General features: G+C 47.0%; 1 protein-coding gene across 5 annotated transcripts in view; it reads left to right on the top strand.

Annotated features, from left to right (window-relative positions):
- The window catches only part of LOC114559609 (voltage-dependent calcium channel subunit alpha-2/delta-4), a 245186-nt gene that overhangs the window by 196059 nt on the left and 35431 nt on the right, over window positions 1-13696 (top strand). For all 5 annotated transcript variants that reach the window (XM_028584356.1, XM_028584355.1, XM_028584354.1 and 2 more), the window contains 4 exons: window positions 2375-2436; window positions 7831-7845; window positions 7977-8021; window positions 8768-8830. In XM_028584356.1, the coding sequence (XP_028440157.1) occupies window positions 2375-2436; window positions 7831-7845; window positions 7977-8021; window positions 8768-8830 (185 nt within the window). The remainder of the gene's footprint in view (window positions 1-2374; window positions 2437-7830; window positions 7846-7976; window positions 8022-8767; window positions 8831-13696) is intronic.

Raw genomic sequence — 13696 nt, 5'->3', positions numbered from 1 at the left:
GGTCCATTATATATATGTCAATGGGAGCTACGCGTTCCGAGAAGCTTACCCCCATTGACAATAATGCAGCCAATAACAAGCCCGAATCAGCACTTAGCAAAGCGCTACAATACTCAGTTATTCTCAGGTTAGCACTGTTTGAATATCAGCTGATCATACTTTATTTAAACTTCTTCAATCTAACTGTTGAGTAGACGGCAGAGGGCCCAAAGAAAAACGCAACAACTCAATACTTAGAGCCTAATAGCACCGTTGGGCTTCAATAATGATCGAGGGTCACTGACTCTTTTCTGTACTGGAAAACTAATTGAAGACCCCCTGATTTATGTCATATTAAAACTATTTGAAATGTAAATAAAGCATTTGGTGTCTGAATTTTGATGTTATCTCTGTTAAAAAGTTATTTTAAAGGGAAAGAAGAAACGAGAGTAGACGTTAAATGGAGTATAAAAGGAAAATACTCAATTAAAGTAAAAGTGCCTTAAAATTGTATTTAAATTCAGTACTGAAGTACATGTATTTTCCACCACTGCATGGTCAGTAAAGTCTTAAAATCGCCTCTCACACACATCAGACTTTACACAGATCGTCAGCATGCTCCTCGTCTACCATTGCCATCCGGCTCCACGACAAATGTATTCTGGGATAGGAAATAAACGCTCTGGGTTGTTTGCATTTCTTTAAACCAATCACAGTCGTCTTGGGCGGCACTAAGCTCCGGACGCAGCGACGGTGGCTTTGCTAAATAGTCTCGGGAAGGAACTTGTTTTGGTGGAACATTTGCAAACATATTCTTTGGAAATCTTTACAGTCATTCACCTAACAAACCAAGCAGGCTTGCCTTGTTGCACCATCTAAATCTTCTTCAGAATTTGCAATTTGTCTGCGTGTAGCTTGCTAGCTCAAAGTATTATTTTGAGTTTGAGAATGGCAACACACAGAGAGCAGAAGGTGAGGGTGAAGAAGGTCAGGCAGTTATTCCTGGAAATGTACTGTACTTCCGTTGATCCAGACTAGCTTGCTTGTGAATCTTCGCTGTACGTCTCTGTGATACTCATAGTAATAAAGCTGCTTCAGTTTAGCACCGATGTAGTATATATTCGTTGACGTTCCACTTCCAGCATTGCTCCGACTTCATTTTGGCCGGTTGTCCATCCCCTTCCTATTTCTTTGTGTTGCTATTCTAAACTCCGGTGGATTTATGAGGACTATGGTTAAAGGGTAACTCTCGCCAAAATGCTACCTAGGGTCCTTTTGTGAATGTATCCGAGTCAAACTTTCGTTTTAAAGCATATTTAGGACGGAAGCGCCACTTTTAAGATTTACCGTCTTCTCATTTTTCACTCAAATGGCCTTTTGAATGGGAGTGCTAGGGGCACTTTTATACTAGCCTCAAAATAGCTATTTTTAAACAACTAAGAAGGCTCAACACAACATGAGACATTGCTCGAAGTAACACCAGGGGCTCTACACCTTAACTACACCGGTGCTGAAAGGATATAATAAATCTGTGGCTACTTGTTTTGATATCGACTCGTTGTGAAAGCCGAGGTGGTAGCGGCCGGAAACAACCAGAGCTACGGTGAGTTGTTCAAAACCTTTCTTTTTAGTAAACTCTGGGTACGCAACCGATGTTGTCAACGCTTTCGTTAAGGTGTAGAGCCCATGGTGATACTTGAAGCAAAGTTTCATGTTGTGTCGAGCCTTCTTAGTGTTTTATAAATAGCTATTTTGAGGCTAGCATGAAAGTGCCCCTAGCTCAGGGTACATTCACAAAAAGACCCTAGGTTGCATTTTGGCGAGAGTTAAGCTTTAACTGCTCCTCAGATCTCTGCAGGGTAAATCCAGTCAGCTAGCTAGTAGTCCAATCTCAGTTTTCTGTTGCACGACCAAAACTACTTTTGAACGTACACACGTTCCACCAAAACCAGTTCCTTCCCGAGGCTATTTAGCAGAGGCACCGTGGCTCCGTCCGGCACTTAGCGCCCAAGGCGATTGTGATTGGTTGAAAGAAATGCCAATAAACCAGAGCACAATTTTCTCCTATCCCTGAATGCTGTGTGTGGACTAGCCAGACCCTCCTCCGCAGCGCTGTGGAGGAAGGTCTGGCAATGAGAGGCTAATCACTGAGGGACTGAAGGTGTCATTACCCCCTGTCTGCAGGGAGCACACGCTCCATCAGCTTCATCACTGTTTACATCCCGTCATTAGCGTCAGACAGAGGTGAACCTGGGGTCGCATTGATTTCCTGTCCTCCTCCTCCTCCTCCTCCTCCTCCTCCTTTCCCCAACAAACACAGCAAACTGTGCGTCTCTGCAGAGTCCGTCGTGTCCTGCGTCTGTCTTTAATGGGTGTCTGTGTTTTCTATTTTTAGCGATCGGGGTGCAGCTGTCCTTGGAATTGCTGGAAAAGAGGTTCTGGGCCGTGGCCAAGCAGGTGACCAGAGAAACTCACTCTCACATATGATTATCTTTTTTTGAGGACGTTGACACTTTAACATGAACCATAACTAGGCACGCGCCGGGATGATATAACCTTCCGCAAAAATGTCACGGTTTCAGGGTATTGCGGTATCGCAATTACACCTTCAATTCAATTTTATTTAGAGTATCAAATCATAACAAGAGTTATCTCAGGACACTTTACAGATAGAGTAGCTCTAGACCACACTCTATAGTTTACAAAGACCCAACAATTCCAGTAATTCCCCCAAAGAGCAAGCATTTAGTGCAACAGTGGTTAGTAAAACTCCCTTTTAGGGAGAAACCTGGGACAGACCCAGGCTCTTGGTGGGAGGTGTGATGAACAGCGTCACAATAAAGATAATGGAACAGTGACTAGAAATAGTAGTTGTAGTAGTTCATGGCGTAGCAGGGCACTGCAGGGCACTAGTCACATAGACACATAGTCAGCAGCTAGGCGAGTATTAGAATAGAATAGCCTTTATTGTCATTGCACTGTGAAGGTACAACGAAATTTAGGGTGCTCTCACAGAGCCACCCTTGCACCACACCGCACCGCGTTGCTATTCGGTCCGGTAGATACCGGTTGCTAAGTGCCGTATAAGCACCGGGTTTCGGTATCCAACCCTATTTATTGGTGTTTTTCACGGTACAAAGTCCTGCTGTATACTCCGTTGAAACCACTGGCTTGTGTCGAGCTGGGACGGAACGGTTCAGACCGCTGCTGCAACTTTCTCCAAAGATTTTGTCTCGTTGCAAATCGTTGGTCTGAACTGGGCTTAAGTTTCCGCAGTCCATCTGCAGTAAAAAATAAACTGGGGGGCGTGAACTTTGACATCGTTGCATCCAAGTGCTCGTCACACCAGTACATACAGCTTAGAGGCCAAAAGTTCGACCCCTCAAACACACCGACCTCCACAACAGCTGTCCACCGGGGTTCTACTGTTAACCGTTATGGCGACAACGTTTTAGGTCAGGTTGGGAGTGTAAAACTGCTTCACGTAGAAAGAAATCTAAAGCAAATAGTAAGAAAGTCACCAAGTTTCCAAGGACTGTCCAATAATAATCGTCTGGATTCAGAGGTCAATCTTTTTAATTTTCCTTTTACTTCATTAGGGAGCGGAACCCATTAATTGTGTGCATTAAGTCCCTTTGACTTTTTCCTATTAATGATTAAAGTGGAATGTGCACAGAATGAGATATAAAGCAGCTTGATTTGACCCGTTAAAGACCAACGGGAAAGACGAATGTTTCTCAGTCTGCTCTGGAACAGTTATCATTATTTAATTAAAGTGGCCTCTTTTCTAATCCTTCAAATTAAAGGAGAGCTTCAGTCCACTAATTCTAAATAAATGGCGTTAAAGGAGAAATCTGGTGCAAAATGAACCTAGGGGTTAATAAACCGAAGCATTGAGAACTTTGTAAATGTACAGACATACACATATAAAGCATAGTTTATAAAGACAAGGCACCAGCATGTATACGTGAACGGTACTTTCTAAACTATGTTTTTAATAAACTCTCTGTACACTTACAAAGTTCTCAATGCTTCTATTTACATGTAGGGAGCCTCATTATGCTACCGTGGAAGTGTGGTGCTATTTTGAGCCTTGTTAGTGGTGTAGAAATAGAGATTTCTTTTTACTTTACCCTCTGCCCCGACGACTAGGGGCATTTAGGTTTTTTTTAGGCACCGTCTTGATCTTGTCTGTGGCGCCCTCCTCAGGACAAACTTTACCCGTTTTTATTTTCACTCCGCTAGTTCTTAAGATCTAATATAAAAGAAGACTCCATTTTAATCCATCAAACACTTGTGTTTCCTAATGTGTAATGAACATTACAGCCTCCCTGGGACATTCGTTTGACTTCAGACTTTAAAGTCTTCTGACAAAATGTGTCTCCAGATTTGACATAAGGCTGACAAACTCACACACACACACACACACACACACACACACACACACACACAGTGACCTTGCGAGCGCCTCCTGCAGTTAAGTAAAGCAGAGCGGTGGCTGAATGAGTGCAGATGTCCTGCAGAGGTTGATGGTGCAGATAAAATGATTAATTTGAGCCGACAGCTGTGACGGGACACTCATTTAATGTATTCACAGGACGGCTTCACTGCTGACTTGAGCCCACGTGGTCATCCACAGAGTCACTTACATCCTGTCGCCTCGGATTCACACCTCCTCCTGAATTCATACAAACGTTTCTCCCGTTCAGTGAAAACTGAAAGTCAGTCGGAATCAAGGCGGGCTTTTCTTCTATCTCACATGAACAGTCTGTTTGTTCGGATTAGATGGACTGAAATCTTAAATTTTTCGTTTCCAAAGACATACTTTCACACAGTGTTATTCAATTAGTTTCAAACACAACACAATCTGTTAGAGAGCTTTGAAGTCATTTTCACGTTTCGATTTCAATGTTGTTAGGATGTTAAAATATTCTACAGAAGAGTGACATGACAGTGTCATGAACACGACACAGTCATGACACATGAACCCTGACCATAACCATAACTGGTCATGACAAAAACCGAAAAAACACGTTATGTCATGAACGTTTTAGCCTGGCTGACACCAGAGCCTTCTCAGCTGTAACTGAGAGTGGGTCTGGGGGAAGCTTCATTCACAGCACATTTCCAAAGGGGGCGTCACCAACTGACGCCGCTCAAAAGCCTCTGGGCGCGATTGGATAGTCCTTCAACCAATCAGAGCAACGATCTGGGTGACGTAGCAGCGACAGCGGCATCAACGGGCTGCTGCGCTTCGGTGGCCGCCATGTTGAATGTAAACAAGAAGCTGCTCGCCGTCGCTAAGCTATCGTTATCGTGTAGAGCCCGCCTCAACGGTTGTGATTGGTGTAAAGCCCTCCTCAACGGTTGTGATTGGTTTAGAGCCCGCCTCAATGATTGTGATTGGTGTAGAGCCCGCCTCAACGGATGTGATTGGTGTAAAGCCGCCTCAACTGTTGTGATTGGTCTAGAGCCCTCCTCAACGGTTGTGATTGGTGTAGAGCCCGCCTCAACGGATGTGATTGGTGTAAAGCCGCCTCAACTGTTGTGATTGGTCTAGAGCCCTCCTCAACGGTTGTGATTGGTGTAGAGCCCTCCTCAACGGTTGTGATTGGTTTAGAGCCCTCCTCAACGGTTGTGATTGGTTTAGAGCCCGCCTCAACGATTGTGATTGGTGTAGAGCCCTCCTCAACTGTTGTGATTGGTCTAGAGCCCTCCTCAACGGTTGTGATTGGTGTAGAGCCCTCCTCAACGGTTGTGATTGGTTTAGAGCCCGCCTCAACGATTGTGATTGGTGTAGAGCCCGCCTCAACGGTTCTGATTGGTGTAAAGCCGCCTCAACTGTTGTGATTGGTCTAGAGCCCTCCTCAACGGTTGTGATTGGTGTAGAGCCCTCCTCAACGGTTGTGATTGGTTTAGAGCCCTCCTCAACGGTTGTGATTGGTGTAGAGCCCGCCTCAACGGTTCTGATTGGTGTAAAGCCGCCTCAACTGTTGTGATTGGTCTAGAGCCCTCCTCAACGGTTGTGATTGGTGTAGAGCCCTCCTCAACGGTTGTGATTGGTTTAGAGCCCTCCTCAACGGTTGTGATTGGTTTAGAGCCCTCCTCAACGATTGTGATTGGTGTAGAGCCCGCCTCAACGGTTGTGATTGGTGTAAAGCCCGCCTCAAGGGTTGTGATTGGTGTAAAGCCCTCTTCAACTGTTGTGATTGGTCTAGAGCCCTCCTCAACGGTTGTGATTGGTGTAGAGCCCTCCTCAACGGTTGTGATTGGTGTAGAGCCCGCCTCAACGGTTCTGATTGGTGTAAAGCCGCCTCAACTGTTGTGATTGGTCTAGAGCCCTCCTCAACGGTTGTGATTGGTGTAGAGCCCTCCTCAACGGTTGTGATTGGTGTAAAGCCCGCCTCAAGGGTTGTGATTGGTGTAAAGCCCGCCTCAAGGGTTGTGATTGGTGTAGATCCCGCCTCAACGGTTGTGATTGGTTTAGAGCCCGCCTCAACGATTGTGATTGGTTTAGATTGTGATTGGATTGGTAGAGCCCGCCTCAACGGTTGTGATTGGTGTAAAGCCCGCCTCAAGGGTTGTGATTGGTGTAAAGCCCTCCTCAACTGTTGTGATTGGTCTAGAGCCCTCCTCAACGGTTGTGATTGGTTTAGAGCCCGCCTCAACGATTGTGATTGGTGTAGAGCCCTCCTCAACGGTTGTGATTGGTGTAGAGCCCGCCTCAACGGTTCTGATTGGTGTAAAGCCGCCTCAACTGTTGTGATTGGTCTAGAGCCCTCCTCAACGGTTGTGATTGGTGTAGAGCCCGCCTCAACGGTTGTGATTGGTGTAGAGCCCTCCTCAACGGTTGTGATTGGTGTAGAGCCCTCCTCAACGGTTGTGATTGGTGTAGAGCCCTCCTCAACGGTTGTGATTGGTGTAGAGCCCGCCTCAACGGTTGTGATTGGTGTAGAGTCCGCCTCAACGGTTGTGATTGGTGTAGATCCCGCCTCAACGGTTGTGATTGGTGTAGAGCCCGCCTCAACGGTTGTGATTGGTGTAGAGCCCGCCTCAACGGTTGTGATTGGTCTAGAGCCCGCCTCAACGGTTGTGATTGGTGTAGAGCCCTCCTCAACGGTTGTGATTGGTGTAGAGCCCTCCTCAACGGTTGTGATTGGTGTAGAGCCCTCCTCAACGGTTGTGATTGGTGTAGAGCCCTCCTCAACGGTTGTGATTGGTGTAGAGCCCTCCTCAACGGTTCTGATTGGTGTAAAGCCGCCTCAACTGTTGTGATTGGTCTAGAGCCCTCCTCAATGGTTGTGATTGGTGTAGAGCCCTCCTCAACGGTTGTGATTGGTGTAAAGCCCGCCTCAACGGCTGTGATTGGTGTAGAGCCCTCCTCAACGGCTGTGATTGGTGTAGAGCCCTCCTCAACGGTTGTGATTGGTGTAGAGCCCTCCTCAATGGTTGTGATTGGTGTAAAGCCGCCTCAACTGTTGTGATTGGTCTAGAGCCCTCCTCAACGGTTGTGATTGGTGTAAACCCCACCTCAACGGTTGTGATTGGTGCTTCGATTTGGAGAAATTGGAAATGGGCTCGAATGGGCTCTTTGCCAGAGTGACTTGCAGAGCAAAAGTCAAATTTGCCGGAAGTTCGTGAGGTTTTCTCAGGCTACAAACGTTCGTGACTTGTTTATAATGTTTATGACACGTTCATGACAGTATCACGTCACTCTGTAGATACCTTCAAGTAATGTGTAACCGATATTTTTTTCAATTTGCATTTTAATGATCTTAATACAATTATCTCTACTGGGTTTTTTTACTTCTCCTCCTCATCTTCCTCGACTCTTGTCACTGTTGCTTCCAGCCCAGCGACACAGATGTGAGTAAACACTGATTATTGATGATTGATTTCATCCCTTCCTTTATTCTCAGCTTGTTCCTCCTGTTGGTGAAGACGTGATGACCTCTGACCCCTCTCTCTCTCTCTCTCTCTCTCTCTCTCTCTCTCAGTGTTCAGCCATCGAAGGCGTGTGTCCTCTCAGCTGTGACAGTGCTGTAAGTAACCCTCCGATAGGCCTGAACGATTGATCGTTTTCAAATCAAAGTTGCCATTTTGAAAGAATGTGACTAGCCAATCGTGAAGGCTGCAACTAATGGAATGTGCACTATTTAGTTGAATGTTTGGTGTACCCTTTCGTTTCACATTATTTATTCCTCTTTTTGTTATTATATTTACTGTTTTTTTATAAGATGAATGCTGGAATAATGTTACATATAACTTGGAAGGCTGGTGATATCTCACTGTAAATTCATATCTATGTTCTCATCCTTGCATACATAGAGCAGCTTTGATGGTGTCTCAATTTATAATGCTCCATGACCTGCTGTCTGTCCCCTGAACACACTGTAAAAAACATCTCCTCACTATCTGCTAGCTGCCTGTCCCCTGAACACACTGTAAAAAACATCTCCTCACTATCTGCTAGCTGCCTGTCCCCTGAGCACACTGTAAAAAACATCTCCTCACTATCTGCTAGCTGCCTGTCCCCTGAACACACTGTAAAAAGGGAGGGGGACGGGATGAGGAGGAGGGAGGGGAGAGCTAGTCTCGTTTTGTTTTAAAGTACTTTGAACGTCAACAAGAAGTTTAAAAAAAGGTCGCAAATCCAATCGCAATATCTGGCAGAAAAATCGCAATTACATTTTGTCCTCGAATCGTCCAGCCCTCTGTGCTCCATCCGTTCAAGACCTAAACACACTTCCTCTTTGTTTCCTTCCTCTTCCTTCTGCTTCCTGTTCAGGATCTCAACTGTTTCCTGGTCGACAACAACGGCTTCATCCTGCTGTCCAAAGAGAAGAACGAGGTAAGATCTCAGGCTACGTTTACAACGTTCTGGTTTAAAAACAAATATCTTCTGCTACGTTTCCCCCTCTCATTCCCCCTGCTCTGGTGTTCCCCCCTCTCATTCCCCCTGCTCTGGTGTTCCCCCCTCTCATTCCCCCTGCTCTGGTGTTCCCCCCTCTCGTTCCCCCTGCTCTGGCGTTTCCCCCTCTCGTTCCCCCTGCTCTAGCGTTTGCCCCTCTCATTCCCCTTGCTCTGGCGTTTCCCCCTCTCGTTCCCCCTGCTCTAGCGTTTCCCCCTCTCATTCCCCTTGCTCTGGCGTTTCCCCCTCTCGTTCCCCTGCTCTGGTGTTTCCCGCCTCATTCCCCCTGCTCTGATTCCCCCTGCTCTGATGTTTCCCCTCTCATTCCCCTGCTCTGGTGTTTCCCCCTCTCATTCCCCCTGCTCTGATGTTTCCCCCCATTCCCCTCTCGTTCCCCTGCTCTGGTGTTTCCCCCTCTCATTCCCCCTGCTCTGATGTTTCCCCCTCTCGTTCCCCCTGCTCTGGTGTTTCCCCCTCTCATTCCCCCTGCTCTGGTGTTTCCCCCTCTCATTCCCCCTGCTCTGATGTTTCCCCCTCTCGTTCCCCCTGCTCTGGTGTTTCCCCCTCTCATTCCCCCTGCTCTGATGTTTCCCCCTCTCGTTCCCCCTGCTCCGGCGTTTCCCCCTCTCGTTCCCCCTGCTCTAGCGTTTGCCCCTCTCATTCCCCTTGCTCTGGCGTTTCCCCCTCTCATTCCCCCTGCTCTGTGAAATACACATCAAATCTGACCTTTAGGAAATCCATGGAGAGGATACGGAGGCCTGAGAGGAAAAAGAAAACTTTTATTTTGGAGGGAATGTGTTTTTTGTTCGAATGTTAAAGTGGCTTTATGTAACATACATATACTGTAGTCACTTTAAACCAGTGGTTCTCAAACTTTTTCGGTCATTCCCCACTTTGGACAAGGGGGAATTTTCAAGCCCCACCTGCCCCCATCGCCCCAACAACCTTAAAATGTTCCAATTTATTGAAGTAACAAGTTGTATCGAATTACAACTAACTATCTACATCAAATAACCGCAAATTCAAAAATAAAGAAAATAAAAGTGCAGCTGTGTCAAAATTTGTATCAAGTTCAAAAATAGAAAAGAAATAAAAATGCCACTTTGCAATCTGTTAAAAAAAGAAAAGAACAGAAATCCATTTGGCAAGGCAAGTCTATTTATCCCTGCATTAGTGGCTGCAATGAGCCTGTTTTGCATTGCACAAGGACGGTTTGCTCTCACACACACACACACACACAAGTCTAGTGGAGGCGGGTATGGCCGAGGCGTATCCAACGGTAAATTCAGAGGGTCAAAAATACGAAATTGAATTATTTTCCAGATTGAGTCGCGGGTCCATGGGAGTCAGTTTGGTTTGAAATGTGCTGGACAGAGACGCATTTGGAAGTACATTTCCAGAAGTGCTGGGTACAATGACTCATACTTTTTTTTTTTTTTTTTCTCTCTTTCGCGCAAGTCATGTTTGAAAGACGCTGTCCCGTAGCTTACTAATGAATAAAAACGTGGTTTAATGTACATAAACAATGATCAATGATTACCAAATTTCTCTCTCATATTGCTCCTCATAACCACTGAAAACTGTAAACAATTCGAACCAAAAGTCCAATTATTATGGAGGTTACATGACATCTGACTCGTTTCTGCTTCACATTTTCAGCAGGGCAGCGGAGCGGCTGTGGGTTGACTCCCAACGGTTCTCATGGGCTTTATAAATCCTGACATAAAAAAGCTTAACGTGGTTTAATGTACCTAAACCACGATCAATCACCACATTTCTGGTTCGATTTTTGACAGTTTTCAGTGGTTATGAGGAGCAATATGACAAAGCTTGTGTGGTAACCAGGTCTTGGTCTAGTGGAGGTCCTGGTCTAGTGGAGGTCCTGGTCTAGTGGAGGTCCTGGTCTAGTGGAGGTCTTGGTCTAGTGGAGGTCTTGGTCTAGTGGAGGTCTTGGTCTAGTGGAGGTCCTGGTCTAGTGGAGGTCCTGGTCTAGTGGAGGTCTTGGTCTAGTGGAGGTGCTGGTCTAGTGGAGGTGCTGGTCTAGTGGAGGTCTTGGTCTAGTGGAGGTCCTGGTCTAGTGGAGGTCTTGGTCTAGTGGAGGTCCTGGTCTAGTGGAGGTCTTGGTCTAGTGGAGGTGCTGGTCTAGTGGAGGTGCTGGTCTAGTGGAGGTCTTGGTCTAGTGGAGGTCCTGGTCTAGTGGAGGTCTTGGTCTAGTGGAGGTCCTGGTCAAGTGGAGGTCTTGGTCTAGTGGAGGTGCTGGTCTAGTGGAGGTCCTGGTCTAGTGGAGGTCTTGGTCTAGTGGAGGTGCTGATCTAGTGGAGGTGCTGGTCTAGTGGAGGTCTTGGTCTAGTGGAGGTCTTGGTCTAGTGGAGGTCCTGGTCTAGTGGAGGTCCTGGTCTAGTGCGCGGTCTTGGTCTAGTGGAGGTCCTGGTCTAGTGGAGGTCTTGGTCTAGTGGAGGTGCTGGTCTAGTGGAGGTCTTGGTCTAGTGGAGGTCCTGGTCTAGTGGAGGTCCTGGTCTAGTGGAGGTCCTGGTCTAGTGGAGGTCCTGGTCTAGTGGAGGTGCTGGTCTAGTGGAGGTCTTGGTCTAGTGGAGGTCCTGGTCTAGTGGAGGTGCTGGTCTAGTGGAGGTCTTGGTCTAGTGGAGGTCCTGGTCTAGTGGAGGTCCTGGTCTAGTGCGCGGTGAGCGTTTACTTAAATTGACCGGCACTTTGCTCAACACAATACTACGGTAGGCTACTATGTTGTGTGACGTAATTCCCGAGAGGCTGCCTTGTGAGCGGCTCGCGATATTACGAATCCCACTATGGCCACGCCAAGACCCGCCCTTCAGTAGCGTTCACACACTACTATTGGCCAGGCCTCCATGCTTATATGTACAGGTCCTATCCCCTGACCAATCCCCTAACCCTAAAATTCCCGCTGTCCTGCCTTTCCAGTGGTTCTTTTAACCTCCTTTTAATATCAAACCCCCCCTCCCCACCCCCTTTTTTTTTAACAGCCCTGTCATTTTTATTTAACCGGACCTGGTTTTTTAAGGAGTTCTTTAAAGTGTTTTTATTCACACCAGGGGTCCCTTTGTGCCCGTGCCCCTCGCAGCACCCATTCTGGGTGTTGCGTTTTAACCGAAACCTAACCTTAACCACTCGAGGTGAAATGCCTAACCCCAACCAATCGAGCTGCTTCGTAGGGCGGGTCTTGGCGTGGCCATAGTGGGATTCGTAATTTTGCGAGTTTCTCTGCAACGCGCACATACACGGGGACCAGGGCAGACAGACGGGGACCAGAGCAGACAGACAGGGACCAGAGCAGACAGACAAGGACCAAAGCAGACAGACAGGGACCAGAGCAGACAGACAGGGACCAGGGCAGACAGACAGGGACCAGGGCAGACAGACAGGGACCAGAGCAGACAGACAGGGACCATAGCAGACAGACAGGGACCAGGGCAGACAGACGGGGACCAGGGCAGACAGACAGGGACCAGGGCAGACAGACAGGGACCAGGGCAGACAGACGGGGACCAAAGCAGACAGACAGGGACCAGAGCAGACAGACAGGGACCAGGGCAGACAGACAGGGACCAGGGCAGACAGACAGGGACCAGAGCAGACAGAAAGGGACCAGGGCAGACAGACAGGGACCAGGGCAGACAGACAGGGACCAGGGCAGACAGCGGAGCAGCATTACACACAAAATGCCGAAGCGTTTCCAGCTAAAGATTTCCCACCGTGGTCAGAAAACACAGGGGAGACACTTTGTTTCTCTCACTATGACTCTAGAGTCGGTAGGACTCGCTCGCTGTCACTCTCACTTCTCCCCCGCTCTATATCACCCACTCCCCACACACACACACACACACACACACACACACACACACACACACACACACACACACACACCGTCTCGACGCACACACTAGCGCACAAGTACAAACATCAGTCCACTTACAACCATAAAACAAGACTAGTGCAGCTTCACAGTTGACCTGCAAAAAAAATGTCCCACATACCGTCCCGGTCGGGACCGGACAAGTGGGAGGCGGAGTGCACCGTGTGCAAAGCTGGCACATATGTTTCAGTGTCTTTATTATTTATGTTATTACATTGAAAAGGTATTAAGAGATATTTTGTTGAAGCTGGATTTTCTAACACAGAAGAGGTCATATTTAGAACATTATTTCATATTATTTATTTATTTTAAAAGAGAGCTATTATTTTGTTACATGTTGTTACAGATTTTATTTTATTACAGATGTTATTTTTGCACAATTGAGGCATAATAAAGCATGTTCATTAACCTCTGAGAATCACCACTGTCTGGATTTGTCTCGAGGCCAGGCCGAGTGTCCTCTTTTTTGGAAATCAAAATATGGTCACCCTAGTTTAAACCCTGGTGGGAGTCGGGAGGTTGATGAGTGGTTTGGTCATCCGGAGGTTTCTCGCCGCATCATTTAATGTGTTCATAAACAACATCTGGATGGTTCGCAGGATTTAGAGGACAGTTGTGGTCCTAATCTGTGTGTGTGTGTGTGTGTGTGTGTGTGTGTGTGTGTGTGTGTGTGGGGTGCATTAGCAGTGAAACGTAGCAGCTGCTGCACCTGATGACCTCATCTGACTGTGGGCGGAGCTTAACCAGAGCGGCGCGAGCTGCAGGGTGTATGTCTTAAAAAGACTAAAAGATGTTTAGCTTAGTTTGTTCATACATTATTAAAAAAACATACAAGGAAAAACATTGGCAATGCGAGACTGTGTGTGTGTGTGTGTGTGTGTGTGTGTGTGTGTGTGTGTGTGTGTGTGTGTGTGTGT

The sequence above is a fragment of the Perca flavescens genome, chromosome 8 (assembly GCF_004354835.1).
Source record: "Perca flavescens isolate YP-PL-M2 chromosome 8, PFLA_1.0, whole genome shotgun sequence".
Classification (NCBI taxonomy): Eukaryota; Metazoa; Chordata; class Actinopteri; order Perciformes; family Percidae; genus Perca; species Perca flavescens.
Note: the sequence above shows the minus strand (reverse complement) of the source record. Positions and strands in the feature narration are given on the sequence as shown.